This window comes from Setaria viridis, chromosome 8 (genome assembly GCF_005286985.2).
Source record: "Setaria viridis chromosome 8, Setaria_viridis_v4.0, whole genome shotgun sequence".
Taxonomy (NCBI): Eukaryota; Viridiplantae; Streptophyta; class Magnoliopsida; order Poales; family Poaceae; genus Setaria; species Setaria viridis.
In genome coordinates, this window is record NC_048270.2 from 28701926 (window position 1) to 28722199 (window position 20274).

The 20274-nt window shown below is 41.3% G+C and overlaps 3 protein-coding genes and 1 pseudogene across 4 annotated transcripts; 3 read left to right on the forward strand and 1 right to left on the reverse strand.

The window, feature by feature from the left end:
* The first annotated feature begins 1292 nt into the window (after positions 1 to 1292).
* Positions 1293 to 7131, forward strand: LOC117834779 (ABC transporter E family member 2). The gene is made up of 12 exons (XM_034714315.2): positions 1293 to 1555; positions 2011 to 2096; positions 2185 to 2282; positions 2412 to 2529; positions 2664 to 2753; positions 3203 to 3507; positions 3592 to 3787; positions 3862 to 4044; positions 4335 to 4604; positions 5607 to 5852; positions 6531 to 6663; positions 6747 to 7131. The coding sequence occupies exons 1-11, from the start codon at positions 1453 to 1455 to the stop codon at positions 6648 to 6650; spliced, it is 1815 nt and encodes a 604-aa protein (XP_034570206.1). The 5' UTR covers positions 1293 to 1452; the 3' UTR covers positions 6651 to 6663; positions 6747 to 7131.
* Positions 7132 to 7440: 309 nt separating this feature from the next.
* Positions 7441 to 11751, forward strand: LOC117834780 (uncharacterized). Of its 2 annotated transcripts, XM_034714316.2 has the most exons (5): positions 7445 to 7731; positions 8497 to 9433; positions 9799 to 9894; positions 10997 to 11133; positions 11306 to 11751. In XM_034714316.2, exons 1-5 carry the CDS (start codon positions 7526 to 7528, stop codon positions 11469 to 11471), a joined length of 1542 nt encoding a protein of 513 aa, XP_034570207.1. In that variant the 5' UTR covers positions 7445 to 7525; the 3' UTR covers positions 11472 to 11751. The 2 variants fall into 2 exon arrangements, with proteins under 2 accessions (XP_072151911.1, XP_034570207.1); XM_072295810.1 differs by lacking the exon at positions 11306 to 11751 and having other exon boundaries at positions 7441 to 7731; positions 10997 to 11137.
* A 111-nt stretch (positions 11752 to 11862) lies between these two features.
* LOC117834781 (uncharacterized) lies at positions 11863 to 14831 on the reverse strand. The gene is made up of 7 exons (XM_034714317.2): positions 14232 to 14831; positions 13676 to 13819; positions 13269 to 13341; positions 13062 to 13167; positions 12871 to 12967; positions 12459 to 12554; positions 11863 to 12381 (listed from the first exon to the last, which is right to left on the reverse strand). Exons 1-7 carry the CDS (start codon positions 14772 to 14774, stop codon positions 12238 to 12240), a joined length of 1203 nt encoding a protein of 400 aa, XP_034570208.1. The 5' UTR covers positions 14775 to 14831; the 3' UTR covers positions 11863 to 12237.
* Positions 14832 to 17342: 2511 nt separating this feature from the next.
* On the forward strand, positions 17343 to 19570 carry LOC117834448 (BTB/POZ and MATH domain-containing protein 2-like; annotated as a pseudogene).
* Positions 19571 to 20274: the final 704 nt, after the last annotated feature.

A 20274-nucleotide genomic window follows, 5' to 3' on the forward strand; every position in this document is an offset into this window, starting at 1 on the left:
AGAGAGAGAGTTGATAGAGAGCATATTCGGGTCAACATGCCATGCCAGCAATAGATGTTACGTGAAGTGATATGGATCTATGTGACACAACATAGAAAGTATATGGATGCAGAAATGCACTTTTAGAGTTTGTGGATCTAAGTGACATATTGATACAAGTTTATGTACCGGTGTATTTTAATCTATATTATATAAGTGGATTGGAGTGGCTCAAATAATTCCACTTGCGCCTACCGTATTTGAAAATAATAATAGAATATGCCAAGAGGCCGAATTGTGATGTTTAGGTCAAAATTAAAGTCTGTTGGTAAGTGTAATGTACTGTCGATCATTGTGAGAAAGGGCAGACCTATAGGTGTCAAGCTTGCTAGTAGTACTCCATTAAACTTTATGATTTAATTAAAGAGAGTATGAGGGGAACTTGTAATCAAAGGCTATTGCATGTAGCAAAGAGAACACAAAGTTGGATGCGTGAAAGGTTGTTAAATTCATAATGCGAATACTTAAAGATCACTTAAAAATAAAGAATGATCATGTACAGTTTAATTAGGTCTCAGACATTTTCAGTAGACACAAAGCATCAATTATCAACTCAGCACAACAACATAAAACAACAGTACCAACCTAGGGCGCCATACATCCGTGTACTGATTTTTTGTATGACCGGAATCAATTTAAAGCTATCAAAGCCCATCCTAGCATATTGTCCATATTAGATTGGTGGCTAAATCTTTTGGAAATTGTTGAGGAGACGAGCAAATCAAGATTGTCAGTGCTTGGAGAGATAAAGGAAGATGAACTGGATGGTGGCGTAGATGACTGAGAGGCAAGAGAAGAACGTTGTATTTATTACCGGAACACGTAGATGGCAACATCCCTTTATAAATGAGAGTAAAATTAGAAGAACAACATGGCCTATATGTTAGAAAAAAGTTTTCAATCCCAATTAACTTTTCTCCGGAGTCGAATTCTGAAGTACTCTATATGGTACTGTTTGATACTCCATCGGTTCCAAATTGTATAGATTCATAACTTTTATTATATATCTAGACATAGGAGTATATCCAGGTGCATAACAAAATCTATGAAGGTAGAAGTACCAAAACGACCTATAATTTGGATACATACAAGTAAAACTTTTCTCAAAAGTCGAATTCTAATACATTATACCGAGAAAAAAGAAACAAAGAAGAGAGAATACCGTAGGACAAGAGTAGCGGTCTCGTACACGAAACCGGGTTCGGTCTCACCACGAGGCCGGGCCGGGCATAAGAACCAGACGGCACCCGAGCCTAGGGTTTGGTCCGCCCCTCCGCCGCGCGCACGTGTCCGCCACACTCCCAAAGGGATACCCCCTCCATCTCTCCCACCGCCGCCGCTCGCTTTCGGCTCCATCATCACCCCTCTTCCTCCTCGGAGCCCTCCTCCCGGCGGCGGCCGAAGAAGAAAGAGATGGCGGAGCGGCTGACCCGTATCGCGATCGTCAGCGAGGACAAGTGCAAGCCCAAGAAGTGCCGTCAGGAGTGCAAGAAGAGCTGCCCCGTCGTCAAGACCGGTAAAAATCCCCCTCCCCCTTCCCCCGCCATATCTTCGGCGATTTGGAGTCTAGGTTTAGATCCCAGTGCCTCGCCTTTCCCGCCGGGGAATCCGTTCGTGCGTCGCGAATTCGAATTCGATGCTAGAACGGGCGCTGGTTGATTCGTCGTTGTTGCTTGCAAGATCCGGGAATCGGAGCCGCTTGCGTGCTGAGACGTCGGATTTTGAGCCGTAGAAATTTGTTAGGAACCCTTGTTTAGTGATGAATTAAATGAATTCTCGTACATGATGCTAGATGTGTAGTTGTTTCATACTGTAATATGTGAAGATCCAGTGCCCAAATACAAGAACATCCATTTTTAGGGAATGGATACAATCTAGTATTGTTCTCTTCCTATGTTGTTTCTGTATGCTAGCTAGTTTCCTGGCCTGCCATGGACTGTGGTTGTGATGATATACTGTTTTGATGTGCAGGGAAGCTTTGCATTGAGGTGACTTCAGCGTCGAAACTTGCTTTCATTTCTGAAGAGCTGTGCATTGGTTGTGGTATTTGCGTTAAGGTGGGCTGCTAATGCGCACAGCTAATTGTCAATGACGTGTCTATGTGGTGGAAATCCGTGCTTCTCACTTCGGTAATCTCCGTTGCAGAAATGCCCATTTGATGCCATTGAAATCATCAACCTTCCAAAGGATTTGGAAAAGGATACCACTCACCGATATGGGCCCAATACCTTCAAGTTGCACAGGTATGATTGTTTGATGGTCATGCTGGGTGTGTCTGTATAATTTTGCATTGTTTGTTATTTGTATGTTGTCTAATCTGGCTTGAAGCTTGCTTGCCCCTTTCGGATTGCAACTGATTTAGCCACCTGCAGGTTGCCTGTCCCGAGGCCTGGTCAAGTTTTGGGCCTTGTTGGAACAAATGGAATTGGAAAGTCGACTGCGCTTAAAGTTTTGGCTGGCAAGCTGAAACCTAATTTGGGACGCTTCAAAGTATATTTCAATGCCTACTCTCACCAATTTTTCTTTTCCTGTTTGCTGCTTTCATATTAGTTTTCTTTGATAAAGTCTTTTTCCTCTTATATGGACCTCACAAAATAATTCATTTTACCTGTGCAACTGTGCAGAACCCACCTGATTGGCAGGAAATCCTTACATACTTCCGTGGGTCTGAACTTCAGAACTACTTCACACGCATATTGGAAGATAACCTGAAGGTGCTGTTTTGACACTTCTGCTTCTACTTCATGTAAATTATATTAGTATGTTAGCCTATAACAGTTAGAGCATGATTTCCTGTTTACTATCACTATACACACTGGTTATGGCTACTAGAATATACTAAATGATGTACATTTTTCTGTCCTGTAGTATATTGAGTTATGCCAATATTTTAACAATGTTTGTACTACATCTAAAGTTGTGAAGCAATGAAAGATTGCAGAATTAAAAAGACTAACCATGGTTTTTATCCCACATTTTACTTAGCCTTATATCTTTGTATAGTCTACATTTTTTATTCTTAGTTATCGCTATACCTTTGTGCATAGCAACATGCAATGAACAGATAACATGACATATGAGAAAGAAAGCTGCTGTTTTTAACTTTTCCCAACCGTTGAATTGTTTTGATCTGACACCTTGAATTCTCTTCTTGTTTCCATAGGCAATCATCAAACCTCAGTATGTCGACCACATTCCAAAAGCTGTTCAAGGAAATGTAGGACAAGTACTTGAACAGAAGGATGAGAGGGATATGAAAGCTGAGCTGTGTGTTGACCTTGAATTAAACCAAGTTATTGACCGAAATGTAGGGGATCTGTCTGGTGGTGAGCTCCAGAGATTTGCAATAGCAGTTGTTGCTGTACAAAATGCGGAAATTTACATGTTTGATGAGCCATCAAGTTACCTTGATGTTAAGCAGAGGCTTAAAGCTGCACAAGTCATTAGATCTTTGCTTAGGCCCAACAGGTAATACATACTTGCTATCATGATTATTTATTGAATAAATTTTGCTAGGAATTTGTTATTGAGAGCTATCTCCCTATGTATCAGCTATGTCATCGTTGTTGAACACGACTTGAGTGTCTTGGATTACTTGTCCGACTTCATTTGCTGCTTATATGGAAAGCCAGGTGCTTATGGTGTGGTTACCTTGCCATTCTCGGTTCGAGAAGGCATCAATATTTTCTTGGCTGGATTTGTTCCAACAGAGAATCTTCGGTTCCGAGATGAGTCTCTTACATTTAAGGTAACGTGCACATGCTACATGAGATCCTTATCTTGCTATGTAGCTTTGACTTTACATTAGGGTTGTACATTTAGATTGCAGAGACTCAAGAAAGTGCTGAGGAGATTGAGACATATCAACGATACAAGTACCCTACCATGAGCAAAACACAGGGAAATTTCAAGCTAACTGTTGTTGAGGGTGAATTTACTGATTCCCAGATTGTTGTGATGCTTGGTGAAAATGGTACAGGGAAAACTACATTCATCAGAATGCTGGTAATTCCACCCCTCTTGGCCTACTTCCCTGGCACTTTTTTTAATGAAAGTCATTGTGAGTCTCTCGTAAATACTGTGTTATCCAAAATCTTGTTCAATTTGACAGTGTGAGAGATTAAGACTTCGCTCATCATCCTTTGATGTTAATTGTGCATAGATTTCTTCTAATAGTTGATGGGATTTGTTTGTCCTTCATTTCTCTGAAAATAGAAAAGAAATGCATAGTGTTCAACACCAAGTGTATGCATCATTTTTCATCTTATTGAAGCCTGTTTGTTATGTCTGGACAGGCTGGGTTGTTGAAGCCCGACACAGTGGAAGGAACTGACATTGAAATTCCTGAATTCAATGTGTCGTACAAGCCCCAAAAGATTAGCCCGAAATTCCAGAATACCGTGAGGCATTTGCTTCATCAGAAAATACGCGATTCTTATATGCACCCTCAGTTTGTGTCTGATGTCATGAAACCACTACAAATTGAGCAACTCATGGACCAGGAGGTTATTAATTTGTCAGGTGGAGAGCTCCAAAGAGTTGCTATATGCCTCTGCCTTGGAAAGGTAATATTATTGTTTCTTTTAATATGAAGTGTTGCTTTATTTGCTTATTGTTTCTCGATTGGTCATAGAATGTTCTGGAGATAATAAATGTTCAATGTTTTAATAGTTTCAAAAGTTTGCATGTAGGATACTATCTTCACATTTCAATTATGTAATTGCCCATGTCTGTTTCTGCTCTCTTATTTATTTGGACCTTCCAGGTCTGCCGCGTCTATGTTATGCTAATACTCCCTTATATCGGAAATATAAGCTGTTTAGGACAGTGACGCTCTCTGCAAGTTAATCATTTGACTAGCGATTTCTATGAAAATATGCAATTTTAGATAATGATGGCTCTAGTAGCGTTAGTATTTTGATTTCAATCTATTGATCATCAAAGCTCAAGTTGTTTAACTGACACAATTCCTAAAAATGGCTTTATATGTATGATCAAGAGGTATTTTGGATTTTGTGTGAGGTACAGAAGTTGGTCACATATGGTAACTATTTGCCTGAGTGACATTTACAACATGATTTTGCTGAACAGTGTTTCTTATTCATGTTTGAATTTCTACAAAGCCCAATCATATATTGTTTTGAGTGGTCAAGTTCAATAGATGGTATGTTTTTAAGTTTTTATGATCGTATACCTGCACTCATTTTACTTGAATATATATAGACTTGAGCATGCACGCTGTTCCTTGTCCATGTTGGTTGGTATGGGGAACAGTGGAATGCAATGGGTCGGAGGAGCACACTCAAGGGTTTTTTAGGTTTCTTAGGGTTTAGGGTGATGCTGCAAGCTTAAGTTTGGGGACAAGTTGTTCGTATGTAGCAACCTGGGGGTGCTTTTGTCATCTTTTCGCTTTTGCCACCTTGTGATTAATAATATTGTCTAATCCTATTAATGATGATGCATGCTGCCATGTCTCTGATATTTAATTGCTCTAAGCATCTAATATACCATTGTTGTACGTTATTGAATGTTGGCTTCTTGATACTTACACTGCTGTATATGTTCAGCCTGCAGATATCTATTTGATTGATGAGCCAAGTGCGTATCTTGATTCAGAGCAGCGTATTGTTGCCTCAAAGGTTATCAAAAGATTCATTCTTCATGCGAAGAAAACTGCATTTATTGTTGAGCACGATTTCATCATGGCAACCTACTTGGCTGACAAGGTCATTGTTTATGAGGGGAGACCTTCTATTGACTGTATCGCCAATGCACCACAGTCTTTGGTATCTGGAATGAATAAGTTCTTATCGGTAAGTGAAGAACAACTAAATATGTCCTGTTATTGAAACATAGGGCTACTTGCTCAACTTCCTTTGCTGGTGCAATCATATGTGGTCCTCATAGAGTAATTTTCAGTAGTAAAGTAATCAGAGATTTGCACTTAAAACTTGTTCTGGTGTAGAGTCTAGATAGTAGGTACCCTTGGTTGCTTGTTGTTTGAACCTACTGTTCTAATTTTCTTTCTTTTCAATTTTTGTCAGCATATTGGTGTCTCTTTTAAAAGAGACCCAGCCAACTATAGGCTTCGTTTAAACAGACCAGGCTCGCTACCACCTTCATGACTTAACATTAGTTTTCAGTAGGATCCAGTAATTCTAGATTTGCACATGGGTGTTTGGTTTGGATCCCAAATGTGTCCAAGCTCGCCAAGCCACATTTTGGTTATTTTGACAACTTTACCCACCATTTGGTTGTGCCAAAATTTGGTTTGGTATTTAATGGCCTTCCTATTTGGCAACCTTAAATATTTTTTTTTTGGCCAAAGTTGGCATAATTCACGGCTACCTAATTGGTAACCAAAATGTACTTTTGTAAATTTAGGAGCAAACGAAACAGCACCCAAAAATCGTTTGTTGTGTAGATATATTACCTCTTCATTATTGACTGCATTTTCTTGCACTGACTCTCTTTTGCCTTTCTTTTGGTAGCATCTTGACATTACCTTTAGAAGAGACCCGACCAACTACAGGCCCCGTATAAACAAGCTGGACTCCACGAAGGACAGGGAGCAGAAGTCGGCTGGATCCTACTACTACCTCGATGACTAATCAGCACGTACAGGTTGCACCCTATTTTGTCCATTCTTTGGTGTCTACAATTACCCATATGTTCATCTACTGACTTTCCCACATCCCTGAGTTCAGGATCTTCTCGGAGAGCTTTCCGCTCATGATCTTTCCAGGCCGTGGAAAAGCTTAGGCTAGGTTGAAGCTGCCACCACATCACGGCATGAGACTTGTTGAATAATTGGCTGCAAGGAGTAAAGCGCACCGATTAACTTATAAAGCAGAGCATGCTGTGTTGATAGTTTGATACCGAGTTTTTTGTTGGCTCGATCTATCTATTGTGACAAATGAAGATGAGATCGGTGTTAAAGTCGGGCTTCTCCAGTGGAGAATTATGACTAGTTTCTGTTTATTTGTTACTCTGTACCTTCGAGTCGATTTGCCGTCGAGTAACTTCCATCCTTGATTTTAGAGATGACACTAAAGTTTTCGGGCAACAATGTGAAAGAAAATCTTATCCGTCTTCGATGAGCCCATGAAATCTGATTGCCAACGGGTTGATCCCTTTACCTCTTTTTTCGAGAAACATTTTGCATGCAAGAAAAATTAGGCATTCATTCTGGCGCGATGCAACTAGTCGGCCTGGCCCACAAGCAGCGACTCGTGCCAACATTCTCGCTGCCTTCGTTGCGCTGCCACTGTCCCGCCCGTCGTAGAACGGCAACGGGCTGCTGCCACTGACCGGCGGGCCCCACCGGCGCCCTTCCCCTTCCACGCTTCGCTTCGCTTCGCTTACCGGTGACAAGCGAGTGACCGATCTACCACCGGCCCACCCCCACCCACCGCCCGCCCGCCCGCGGCCCACCCCCCCTGCACCGCGCGAGCGAGATCTCCCGCGCGCTCCGCCCCGCCCCCCCATGGATCTGCGCCGCCTCGCGGTGCTCGCGGCGGCGCTTGCCGCCCTCGCCGGCGGATGGTGGGGCCGCGGCGCGGAGGCGTCGATCCACACGTACGACCGGGAGCCCTTCCGCGAGGTGGGCAACGCCTTCCTCCTCTCCGGCGGCAGCGAGGGCATCGTCGCCGACGGGGCCGACCTGGCCGCCCCTCCCTCGTCCTTCATCAAGTGAGTATTGAATAAGCACTGAGACAAGCCCCCGCCCACCCGCCCCCTCCTCCTCGTCTTATTATTGCAGAACGCACTGTTTGGGCGTAGTTTCTATAGAAGCTTGCGCGAAGCTAGGCCTCAGGAAACGTGCTGTTCGATTTGAACCTCGGGGGAGCTAGAGCCTGTTACTGGAGATGGAGAATCGGTTGCTGGAGCTGGCGCTGCTTTGCTTGCTTGGTGGCTGGCAATTTGGTCGAGGGTTTTGCTCCTGGGTCATGCATGATCAGTTTGATCACCGTCTGTTTCGTTGTGAAATGCACAAATGGTTGCTGGTTGTGCTGTTGGGAATTCGGGCTTAGTACTGAGAAGGTGTGGGTGCCGGGTGGTGGTTTGGCTTGCTTGAATGTGCTTTTAGCCTTTTTGATCTTTTAGACTGCGAGTAGCACTGCCCATGTTAATCTGAGAGTGAGGTTCTGCAGTTTTTGTGCTCAATTTGTGTTAAGACAGTATTTTTTGTTGTGTTTTACGCTGGATTGGTAATTCGTGCTGAACTTGCTCTTCTTATAGTAAAGGTAGTGCCACCACATTGAGCAAGTGCAGGTTTAGCTAGCCACTGAATTGGAGAATCTCAAGCCATTTGTGTACAATTATCTTTCATCGAACCACAAATGGTTTTTAATCTATGCCAGTGACTTTACTAGTTGGCTACTTTTTTTAAGCATTCAACTGTGTGGTGTGGTGCCGAATTTGATATTAACTACATGTCCTGGCTTACTATCTTAGGTTTGTGAATGTTACATTCTGGAGAACCCCGGAAGCTGCGGAATCACACACAAAAATGGCACATAGTACAGGCTTGGTACAAGCTATTCTGTTTGAAGCCGCAGACAGGGATAACATCGGGGGATCTGCCTATGGGGGACAGAGGTCCATATGTTGTACCCCGGACCTCGCTAAACTAGAGGGCTGCAAGCAAGGAGAAGTAATCAGAAGGCCATCCTCTGATGATCCAGATTGGCCCTATGTGCTAGACACACACTTCAGTGCTAATCACCTTTCAGTGAAGCTAGAAGATGAGTCGGTGCGTGTTACAAAGACAGGCATGTACAACTTGTTCTTCATTTCCTGTGATCCAAAACTGAGAGGCCTTACAATGAGTGGGAAGACTATCTGGAGGAATCCTGGTGGGTATCTACCTGGGAGAATGGCTCCTTTGATGAAATTTTATGTTCTCATGTCGCTGGCATATCTGTTGGTAATGATTGTTTGGTTTAGCCAGTACATAAGGTTTTGGAGGGATATCTTGCCAATCCAGAATTGGATCACACTAGTCATTGCACTTGGCCTGTTTGAGATGACACTATGGTACTTTGAATACTTAAACTTCAACAGCAGTGGCGTGCGGCCAGTTGGAATCACAACTTGGGTGGTCACTGTTGGAGCCATCAGAAAAACAGTTTCGCGGCTACTGATCCTTTCTATCTCAATGGGATATGGTGTTGTTCGCCCAACTTTGGGAGGTCTCACTTCCAAGGTGTTGCTTCTTGGACTCACATATTTCCTGGCATCTGAGATGCTGGACATTGCAGAAAATGTTGGAACAATTAATGATATATCAGGCAAAGCAAGGCTTTTCCTGGTCCTTCCTGATGCATTTTTGGATGCTTTTCTCATACTTTGGATATTTACTTCTCTCTCGCGCACTCTAGAGAAGCTACAGGTAAGTTAAATTTAATGTAATTTTTCATGTACTTTATTTTCTTTGTGTAAATTAATACGATCTGATATTAACTTCACAAGTTTCTGCAAATGCTAAAACTTCGCTAGTTAGATGTGTTGAGTGAGGTGACACAGTAATTACTTTTAAGGAAATATGGCTAATTTAGATCTGCTGGAGTGATCAGTATGCTACAAATCCCTAATAGCGGTATTAAGCATAAAACTACACGGGTTCATTTGTTCAGAAAGAAGGCTAGCTGTACAGGCTTCTAAGTAGTTAGAATTATTTTGAAGCCTATTGAATCCTGGATATAGAGATGTGTAATTGTATTGTTTCCTAAACTTGTTACTTTTCTCTTTCATCAGGCAAGGAGGAGTTCCGTGAAATTGGATATATACAGAAAATTTACAAATTCACTGGCTATTTCTGTGATAGCTTCAGTTGCCTGGATTGGTTATGAGGTATATCAATTTCTCTAAATACATCCATAGTGAACTTTTTTATCAATAAAACAGTGTTTTGCTGAATGCTTTCCAACTACATGAGATCATGTTGCTGCCTTTTGGTCCATTATAAGTTTCTGCAAGGTTAATGAATATCCAAGTTTTTCATTATCTTCATAAGGTTCTTAAGTTGTACCTTCGATTTTTTTTTTAAAGACTCAACCAATGGACATGAGCTCTTTCCTTATTCATGTATAGGGATATATTTGCTCATTACATTTCCACTGAATCCAAAGTATTTTTTTTATTTGATTCCAAATATTTTGTCAAAGAAATGCCTCTTCTATTTTAAAGGAAAATATCATTATCAACATGTCTCTGTTACACTCGCTGTTGTATCCCATCTTGACACCTCACCTTCCACTCAATCTTGAAGATTTTACTTTTAGCAGACTTAGGTTCCAATTCTGACTAGTTTTCCTAAACTAGTGAACCATTGTCCACAATATTGCAAATTTGCAACGAAAGTTGTCAGATAGTGTTAGTCTTATGCCACACTGGATCCAACTATTTATGAGAATGAATGATTTTGCTAATATTGGATAGAAAATTGTATGTATGTCGACGTGTTTCCTTGGCTGTAGTAATCATTTTACTCATCTTATTTGTTTTTATGAAATCTGCTTTAGCCAAGGATCCCTTTTCTAATTAAGATCTACATTAGGAGCTGATGATCCTCTTTTTAATTGACATCTACAATTCTACATTGGTGAGGTTTCACTCAAAATCAACATAAAGTTGTTGGTATCACCACCTAAGGCATGAAACCGGTTGATGAATGACATGCAGTTTTTATCCTATGCATGTGTCAGTACTATTCAAATGCTAATAGATTTGGCTGAAGTTATTCTGATTCATGAGCATCTATCATCAAATCAAAATCTTTTTCTGCATATGTACAAAGATGCAGTTTTTGTACATGAAGATGACGTAATTTCCTCATTGATCAATAACAATTTAAGCTGGTTTACTCATACGAAATTTCTCTCAGAGATTATTCAGTTTTGGAACCTTATAGATTTGAATATCCTGCTTTGTTTACCATGGCTTCATTTTTCAGGTCTACTTCAAAGCAACAGACCCCTTTAGCGAGAGGTGGCAGAGTGCCTGGATCATAACTGCCTTCTGGGATGTTCTCGCATTCGTGTTGCTTGTTGTGATCTGTTATCTGTGGGCACCGTCACAAAGCTCGCAAAGGTAATTCTCTTCCCTTCTGAATGCAATGTGTAATCAACATGTTTGCTGGTTGCTTCTTGTACTTCGAATTGGTCATCCATGATGTGCCAAAATCTTACCAACTTCATTAGAAAATAGCAGTTCTATCTTTCTAGGAACTGCACCATAATAAATATGTGTGTCCTTTGTCCAGATATGCATATTCTGGTGAAGCTGCTGATGATGATGATGAGGAAGCTCAATCCCTGACAAAGGGAGATGGTGAAGTAGGGATGGTAAAGATAGACAAGGACAGGAACGTTGGTGTTAGCAATGCTTTCAGTTTGGAAGATGAGGCTGAAGAGGACAAGAGGGAATAGCATTTTCTTGTTTCTTTTGGCTTATGCCCAGGCCCCAGAAGACAAGTGATTTATTGGAGCAAGAATGTTCCAAAGTTACTTCTTTGATAATTTTTAGCGGTTCAATGCCCCTATTACAAGGTTACATAAGGCTGTTGAAGAAATGCGCGATTTTATGCGTTACCGCAGGAGTAATGGTTCGGGTTTGATGTAGACTTCAGATAGGAGGCTGAGATGGTGCAAATTATTTATGACAATGTACATAACTGTTTTGTTTGGTGGTTGCATATTCTCTGGTGCATGATCGCATCCTGTATGAAACTGGCGAACCGTGCATTGACAGACTGGTTCCCCCTAATTGAGTCGAAGGATGCAAGTTTTCGTTAAGAATCACAAAGTTGGACCTTAACTATTGAATCAATGAGAAAGGAAAATTTTGAATATAATTACATAACAAGTTGAGTTTTGAAAGTTGTTTTTGCTGGAGTTGTCTGTTCGCAAGGCGCAAACATCACTCCCCTGTGCCATTACAGAACAAGTTCTCAGGTTATACCTCGTTGCCTATAATATATACATTTGATTATGCTGATCAGTTTGTAAACCCTAATACCAACTTGCCTCCAGTATCATTGTCACACCTAATGACTGGGGTGCCTTTTCATTTGCTTCTCCCTAACAAATCCATGGAACCCAATGCAGTACATTGCCACCTTCATTCTTGATAGACAGGCAGTGCCATCTTTACAATATATCAAGTATAGAACTAAAGGTATTTGATTCTCTTGATTCAATCAACGGCAAGAGGTTGATCATTCTTCGAAGTCAACTCAGTAGAATTCTGCTCAGCCCATACAGCTGCATCCCTGTACCCAAGCTCATATAACTTGTCGAGAATTTCATCTTCTGCCGGTTCCAGAGCCCAGTTAAACAGCTGCAGTTGGTTTGAGATAATAAGAGCAAAAGATACATGCAATGGAAGAAGGTACATGCTGGGAAAAATTTAGTAACCTGTCTTGGACTAGCCCTGTTCTCTGGATTGCAGTCTGGACTAATCCCAATCCCTTGCAAACCCAGTCGGCTGGCTGGAAAAGCACATATTCGGACCTACAATGACAGGTAGATGTTACCGATGAGCATCACAACATGAACACACAGGATGGTACATACCACCTACTCATGTTTTTCTTTTTTTGAAATAAAACAACGTTCCCTAGATATCAAGTCTAGTGCTGTTTTGGGCTTCCTTTTGTATGTAGTTTTGATATTTTCTAAGATTTAGCAGAAACATGTCATGTATCAGTATAAACATATTATCTAGAGGTCAAAATAGAAAAAAAAATGACCACTAAAAGAAAAAAAGACAACTGATAGCCCTTGTGCTCAGCTTAGCAAGAATCCATAACAAAAACTGCATACGTACAGTTTCAGAAGCAGAAGTGGGTGGCATAAATAATGTAAGGCCCCCATCAATGCATAGCCTGTTACGGAAGAAAGTTGCCGGCCTGGGAGCTAAGTATCTGAAATAAGAACCAAACAATCATTTAACTCTTGTAAGCAAAAGATAACTAAAGAAATATAGTGTTAGGAATGAGCAGTGTAGCTGAATCTTACCCAGGAATAAAAGAGGATGTAATGACAGCATTAATGACATCTTCTTTCGAGTCAAATTGGTCAACTAGTAAGCCCCTAGGCCTCCATGATAGCTGAGTAATAGCAACTGCATGAGAAGAATATAAATATTCTTTACTTACTGAGAACAAAATGCCAGATGAATGCATAGTCAATATGGAGAGTCAACACTAGCACAATATTGCTTACCACGAATCCTTCCACTGCATCTGATGTGCAAATCATCTGGGAGAAACTTGTCAAGGACATCCCTGAGCACAGCCTACACAAGTGGATATGATTACAAGGCTTGAGGCAAAATCCAATCAAATTCATTCAGCTTAATAAATAGCTGCTTAGGGACCAAATGCCATATGTCTATGATGCTCAACTATTTTGCAGAGGAAGTTTAAGGATATGCCAGTTTTAAATATTTAGTTCAATCATAAATGATTACAGTAAGCACTAATTATCAAAAATATCTTAGAAACTACTATAATACAATTGGTAAATATAAATGAAAAATCTACCATAGTTTGAGTATAATGCAATAATGCTCGGTGTGATTAAAAATAGACTTTATTTGGGGAAAAAAGAAAGGAAGAGGAAAAACATACCCCAAGCCGAAATGCAGTACCGTTACTCCGGCAGTTGTCAGCTAGATCTTTGGTCACCTGCAGAGCATCCTGCATTGTGTTCCCGGATGCAATCACTGCACAGATTATGGCACCAGCTGATGAGCCAGCTAACGGGGTTCTCTCCTAATATATGTTATGGAGAAAGAAACCATTATAAGAAGTGCTGCACGATAGCCAACAGAAGAAATAAAAGATAATAATGTATCACAGATAAGTCGTGAATCCCATAGACATAAGCTCCCATGCATAATTGTAACAAACCATCATAGCACATACAAACAGAGTGGAATGATATGCAGAGCTACTGCAAAAACTAACAAGCTAGTAAGCTGAAGAACCAAGGCAAACTCGACCATTATTCCTGTACTATACTAAGTTTTTTGCTACAGATTTGTAACAATTATACTAATCCAGAACATCGGCACATATCACAGTTCATTCAACCCATGTAAAGCTAGATTGGCATCCACAATTCTACATGGACGATAGGAACATTGAGACGGGAGGCGAGGCAGCCGGGGGCAGGCGTACGTACAGTGATGTAGCCTTTATCCATGAGGTACTGCGCGGCGCCGAGGTGGTAGGGGAAGAGCAGCCCCGCGGCGGAGAAGCTGAACCCGGGGGTGGTGAGCTCCCTCCTCCTCCGCTCGGCCTCCACGTCCTCGGGCCGCTGCTCCCACACCACCCCGTCCCTCGCCTCCACCTCCTCCACCGCCGCGCCGCCGCCGCCGCGCCGCGCCCCGGTCCCGCGCAGCAGCATCGCGGCCAGCCCCAGGAACAGCTCCCCCGTCCTCACCGCCAGCGACCTCCTCTCCTCGGCCGCCGGGACGGCGGGATCCGGAGGCGCCTCCGCCGGAGCCGGCGAGGGCTCCGGGTCCCGCCGGGCGGCGGCGCGCGCGAACAGGAGGTTGAACCGGGACGGGCGCGCCGCGGTGGGAGCGGGAGTGGGAGGGGTTGGCGGCAGCTGGGGCTTGCGAGGGAGATGGGAGGAGGAAGGCAGGAAGGTGATGAGGGAGGCCATGAGGGCTCCTCCTTGCCGGCCGCCGCCGCCGCCGACTCGCGCGCACGCGCGAAGCATACGGGGCCTCGTCGGATTCGCCTCTGTCGTTTTGCGCGTGGAGAAATCTAAGTGTAAAAAAAAAATAGAAAAAGACGAGAGATATATTTGTGGGATTCATTTGACCCGTGTCGGTGTCGGCCTCCAAATGTTTAAGGGTGCTCCCGGGGAACGGCCCACGGGCCGTAAGTTCAATGGGCCCAAGAGCACGTTCCACTACTAAAAAGTCGCCACCAACTCCAAACTGGCCCTGGTTAGCCCAGAGACCAAGACCTATTCTGTGCTTGCTTGGAAAAAAAAAAACATGTGAACTTAGAGGGAAAACAGGTGCCACATCACCTGTAAGCCATAGAAAAGGCTGAGGGTCAAAATAAAATGGTACTGATAGTTGGGGTGCTAGATTAATGCAGTCTTAGAGTTAAGGGTGAAAATTGGAGAAACAAAAGTGTTGAGGTGTCAAAAGTGGACTTACTAATCCTATTGCATTGACAACTTGCCGCTTCTGAGTAGATATATAAAGAAATAAAGTCTTCCATTCTAAAATGTTAGCGATTAGCCTCTTCTTTTTTTTATAGAGATTAGCGTTTAGTTTTTTTTGTGTTTACTCTAGTATCAGTTGGTCTGATATACTGTGTGGATGCAAATGAAGTGGGTAATTTTGGTTTGTCCAAACTAGTGGAGTAATGAAGTGGGTAATTTTGGTTTGTCCAAACTAGTGGAGTAAGAACAGATACGGAAAAATATCCAGTATCCACTCCCATTGGTATGTGAAGAGATCGAGGAGCGGTTTGATGCAGAAGCAGGTTAGAGATGTTCAAGTAAGATAAAACACAATTGAAATACGAAAAAACTCAAGACTTTTTGTTACATTCTATCTTATATTTATCCATTATAGTCTCCGAAGTACATAATGCATTCTAAGTGCATACTATTGCATTTTCTCTCTCCTAAAAATTGTTCCAAAGGAGAGCGGTTAAAAGGCTAACCTGTCATGCATGGAGTGTTGAGCATGCAAACTCTCGGTTTCCCTTTTCTAGAAAATGGAAAACATCCTTCTCTGGCTTGCCCAGCCTAATCACCATGCAATTGTCCTTCACGCATGCCACGGCCATTGCGAGCAACTTGGCCTCCTCCTCCACTCACCCCATGCAACAAGCCCTTTCCTTCTTGCTTTACACCGCAACTCCATGGTGGAGCAGAAAGAGGGATTTTGGGAGAAAAATATGGACAAGGGAGACTACTTCATTCATATTGATGATGAGGATGGAAGGAAGCTACTTCATTCATATTGATAAGGATTGATGAGATCATGACCATATGACGTGCAAGAAGAAGAAATATGAGATGTTGACCGATGTAAGGAGAACAATAATAATTTATTTTACCCGTTTCTCTATTGGCATGGTGGCAACTTCATTAAATGTTTAGTGGCAAACTAAGTGTGCATTGCATACCAACTTAATTGGATAGAGGGTAAGAACTCAGTTTACTACGACTTGGATGATGTTATAACAACTTCAGTAAAAAACAGTCATAGCAACTTATGTAGATATATATAAAAACTCACTAGAAACTTAACATTCCAACATATGGATGTACCTCACATCTGGTAAGTGTAGCAAGTCCAAATCCCTCATCTCATATGTTTCCCTCCACCTCCTCCGCTGGCTGGCCTCATAAGCCTCATGGCCAGTGTGCAATGATCTGACGATGACGGAATGTGTTTTACAATAGTTCCAATGTTTAAGTAATTTTAGTTTCTTGACTCGCAGCAACAATAATTCAGAGTGTGTAACATTTTAAATCCTATAAGTAATTTGCTATATAGTGGCTTTAGCGAGTGTTTATAGCAATTTTAGGTAGTGTTTTTTAGCTACTTGTTTAGTTTAATTCGTTAACAAATTTACATACAGCTTGTTCAACCATTACATGCAAATTATTTAATTCCGTAATAAATTTACATACAAATTCTTACTCCAAGTTGCTCCGACATATATTCCTAATATGGATCTTATATTGTTGGGCTTATTATAAGGAACATAATTGTGCAAATAAATCCAGAATACACCCCATATGAGAGAGTTATGATCATTTAAAAATATTAAATGGACTGATATATGACAACTTCTTGCTCATTTGTTCCAACAACTTGGTGGACATGTGCCCCTTAGCCTACATCACGACTTGCTTGACCGCCTTGGGGGGGGGGAGCAAAAAGTACATTCATGATGGGCCTAGATATGGGACTACACTTTTTTTAGCAATTCAGGGCTCTAGGTTCCTTTTGAGCTATACGGGCCACTGTGTTAGCATTCAATATGCCTGCAAAAACCCTAACCCTTGGTCTCCTTGCCTTCTCTAGTGCGAACCCTAACCCTTGGTCTCCTTGCCTTCTCTAGTGCTTCTGCCGCCGCCATCCCAGCCAGCAGATTTGATCCAATCCACCGCCCAACTATTCTCTTCCCTTCACTCTGAATTTCTAAATAAGCATTCTTTTCTCATCAGGAACCTAGGCCACTTGATAGGTGTTTGGCGGCATTGATTCTTTCCATTCCAGGCATCCTCCGTCTAATCAACAACTATGTCGACATGTCTCCAGAGATGGAGCAAGGCAAGCATGTGTTTGAGATCATCGGCTACAACAAGCATAGGGGGATGGGTCGAGACTACAAGAACTTCATCAAGTCAAGAAATTTCTCCGTTGGTGGCCACAACTGGTCCATCCGCTTCTACCCCGAGGGTACCTCAAAGAAAATAAAGATTACATCTCAGTTTATCTCGAGCTCATGGACAAAGCCACGGTACGGGCATCATACGACCTGAGGCCGATTGACCGGAGCACTAGGTTGTCAGATTTGGTGCACAAAACAGATCCAAGGATGTTTATTAAAGGTGGTGGTGGTTTCAGCATGTTTGCTCCACAGACTTGCCTGTTCAAGAAACGTAGTGAGTTGGAGTCTTCTATGTACCTTCAGGATGACCGGCTCATCATAGAATGCAATGTCACTGTTTTTAAGGATCCGAGGGTATTTGAAACCATATCATGCCCAAAATTCAGGTGCCACAATCAGACATCATAGAGAAACTTGGCAAGTTGTTGGAAACTGGGAAGGGATCTGATGTCACGTTCAGTGTTGGAGGACAAACTTTCATGGCACACAAGTTTGTGTTCTAAACATTAGGACACATAATGAAGCTTTGTTGCTAAAATTCTGGCATAAATTTTTCAACAAGATGCACATTCCTTGGGTACATTTGGTATGGGAAAAACACTATTCTAATGGACGCATCCCTAATCATATTAAGAAAGGGTCTTTCTGGTGGAGAGATTTGTTGAAACTCCTAGACAAATATAAAGGAATTTCAATGGTAATATTAATGATGGAAGAACTTGTTCTTTTTGGGAAGACATTTGGGAGGAGCACATCCCAGCACAAACTTATCCTCACTTATTCTCTTACACTAAAAAGCCTCTCATCTCTCTTCAACATGCTGCCCAACTTGTTGATATACAACATTTATCCAATCTGCCTCTACCAACACAAGCTTTTGATCAATTATTTCAGCTGGCTGCACATTTAGATAATTTGGTACTTAATTTAGATTATGATTCCTGGTCTTATATCTGGGGCTCTCCTTTATTCTCATCATCAAAAGCTTACAAGCACCTCACAATATACAATCAGGTTGACCCAGTTTTCAGATGGCTTTGGAAGTCTAGATGTCAAAACAAACATAGAGTTTTCTTCTGGTTGGTTCTCAATGATAGGCTCACTACAAGAAACATTCTACGAAGAAAATTTCCCTCCTATGATTGTGTCCTTTGCTCTCAAGATGTTGAAGAAGATCTGTTTCACTTACTACTAGGATGCCCTTTTGCACAACATTGCTAGATTCACATTGGTTTGTTTGCTAACCTTAATCATGAACCATATGCTATTTTGGCAAGTTTCAAGGCCTAGTTATAGGTTCCTTTCTTCATGGAGGTTATTATCATTATGTCCTAGTGTATTTGGCTAGCAAAAAATGATTGTATTTTCAAAGGGATTGCACCCTCATTGCCATCTTGCCTGCAACAATTCAAATTCATTTTTACTCAAGTTATTCTTTGAGTAAAAGAGTCTTGGAGATCTTGGATGAGTGCATGGATAGAGCAATTTGTGTAATTATAGCTATTTTATTTGTTTCTTTGTTTGTTTCCTAATTTGTGTACACTCTTTGTATTTGTTTTTTGTTTTTTCATATATATATATATATATATATATATATATATATATATATATATATATATATATATATATAATCAGTAGGGGATTCTTTCCCCTCCTGTTGCATCAAAAAGAAAAGTTTGTGCTCGCTATGTGGTCACCTGTCTTTGAGGCACAACTCTTTGGGCCAATGAAGGAGGTAACAGAACAGTGCATAACCATTGGAGAAATGCAACCTTCTATTTTTAATGCTCTGCTCTATTTCATTTACACTGATTCATTGCCTGCCATGGATGATATTTTGGGAGGTATCATGGTGAAATGATTCAGCACATGCTTGTCGCTGTGGATAGATTTGTCATGGGTAGATTAAAGTTGATGTGCCAAAGCATGCTATGTGACAATCTCAATGTGGAAAATGTTGCAACTACATTAGCTTTAGCTAATCAACATCATGGCGATATGCTTATGGATGCTTGCATTGAGTTCATCTCCTCTTCAACAATGGATGATGTAGTGGCAACAAAGGGGTTTGTGGATCTCAAAAGAAGATGTCCTTCTGCCTTAGTGGATGCATTTGTTAGGATGAGCAAACAAAAACACAGATGAGAAGCTTGTTGTTAGCAGGCATATTCAGCTAAGGACTATGCTGACTTTACTTGCTAATTTATATGGACCGTTTTGTACTCTCCAAAGGTTAGCTCATGATAAGCTGAAAGCAGTAATGGTTACTATAGTCTTTGAATAAGTGAACAACTTGCTGGACTTATCTGTTCATGTACTTAATATCTGCATTATCTGCATATGTAGAATCTTGATGTTCCCATTGAATTACATATATTGCTAGTCGAATAGTGGTTAGCAAAAGTTTCATTCTTTCAATACACATTGACTTGGAAACCAATACTGCTGGCCTAGAAAATTACAATTTACAATAGGGCAGCTTGAAATAGACGAAAAGAAATGGCATTGATGCTGTGTTCTGCAAGAATATCCTTTAATACTCCCTCTGTTCCAAATTGCAGGTCATTAGAGTCAAACCATTTTTTGATTCACCAAAATTATAAAGAAGATTACAAAAATTTATGGCACCAAATAGATATACTATGAAAATATATTTAATAAAGAATCCAATAGTACTTATATTATATAAATTTAGTCAAACTTGAGATGCTTTGACTCTCCAAGAAAGTTGGAATGACCTACAATTTAGAACGGAGGGAGTAAAGATTTTGACTATGCAGGTTGATATTGAGAATGCTATAATGGTTTCTAGTAATTAAAGTCAAAAGGAAACTCAGAGAGTTCGTACT

What these genes read in the sequence shown, in the direction of transcription:
- LOC117834780 (XM_034714316.2), top strand. Translation starts at nt 7,526, where the DNA reads ATGGATCTGCGCCGCCTCGCGGTGCTCGCGGCGGCGCTTGCCGCCCTC. An exon ending in TTGCCTGGATTGGTTATGAG is followed by an intron (nt 9,895 to 10,996) that starts GTATATCAATTT and finishes TTCATTTTTCAG; the next exon opens with GTCTACTTCAAAGCAACAGA. An exon ending in CCGTCACAAAGCTCGCAAAG is followed by an intron (nt 11,134 to 11,305) that starts GTAATTCTCTTC and finishes TCCTTTGTCCAG; the next exon opens with ATATGCATATTCTGGTGAAG.
- LOC117834781 (XM_034714317.2), bottom strand. Translation starts at nt 14,774, where the DNA reads ATGCTTCGCGCGTGCGCGCGAGTCGGCGGCGGCGGCGGCCGGCAAGGA. An exon ending in CCACTTCTGCTTCTGAAACT is followed by an intron (nt 12,555 to 12,870) that starts GTACGTATGCAG and finishes CTGTCATTGTAG; the next exon opens with GTCCGAATATGTGCTTTTCC. An exon ending in ACAGGGCTAGTCCAAGACAG is followed by an intron (nt 12,382 to 12,458) that starts GTTACTAAATTT and finishes AACCAACTGCAG; the next exon opens with CTGTTTAACTGGGCTCTGGA.
- LOC117834779 (XM_034714315.2), top strand. Translation starts at nt 1,453, where the DNA reads ATGGCGGAGCGGCTGACCCGTATCGCGATCGTCAGCGAGGACAAGTGC. An exon ending in TATTGGAAGATAACCTGAAG is followed by an intron (nt 2,754 to 3,202) that starts GTGCTGTTTTGA and finishes TTGTTTCCATAG; the next exon opens with GCAATCATCAAACCTCAGTA. An exon ending in TATGCCTCTGCCTTGGAAAG is followed by an intron (nt 4,605 to 5,606) that starts GTAATATTATTG and finishes GTATATGTTCAG; the next exon opens with CCTGCAGATATCTATTTGAT.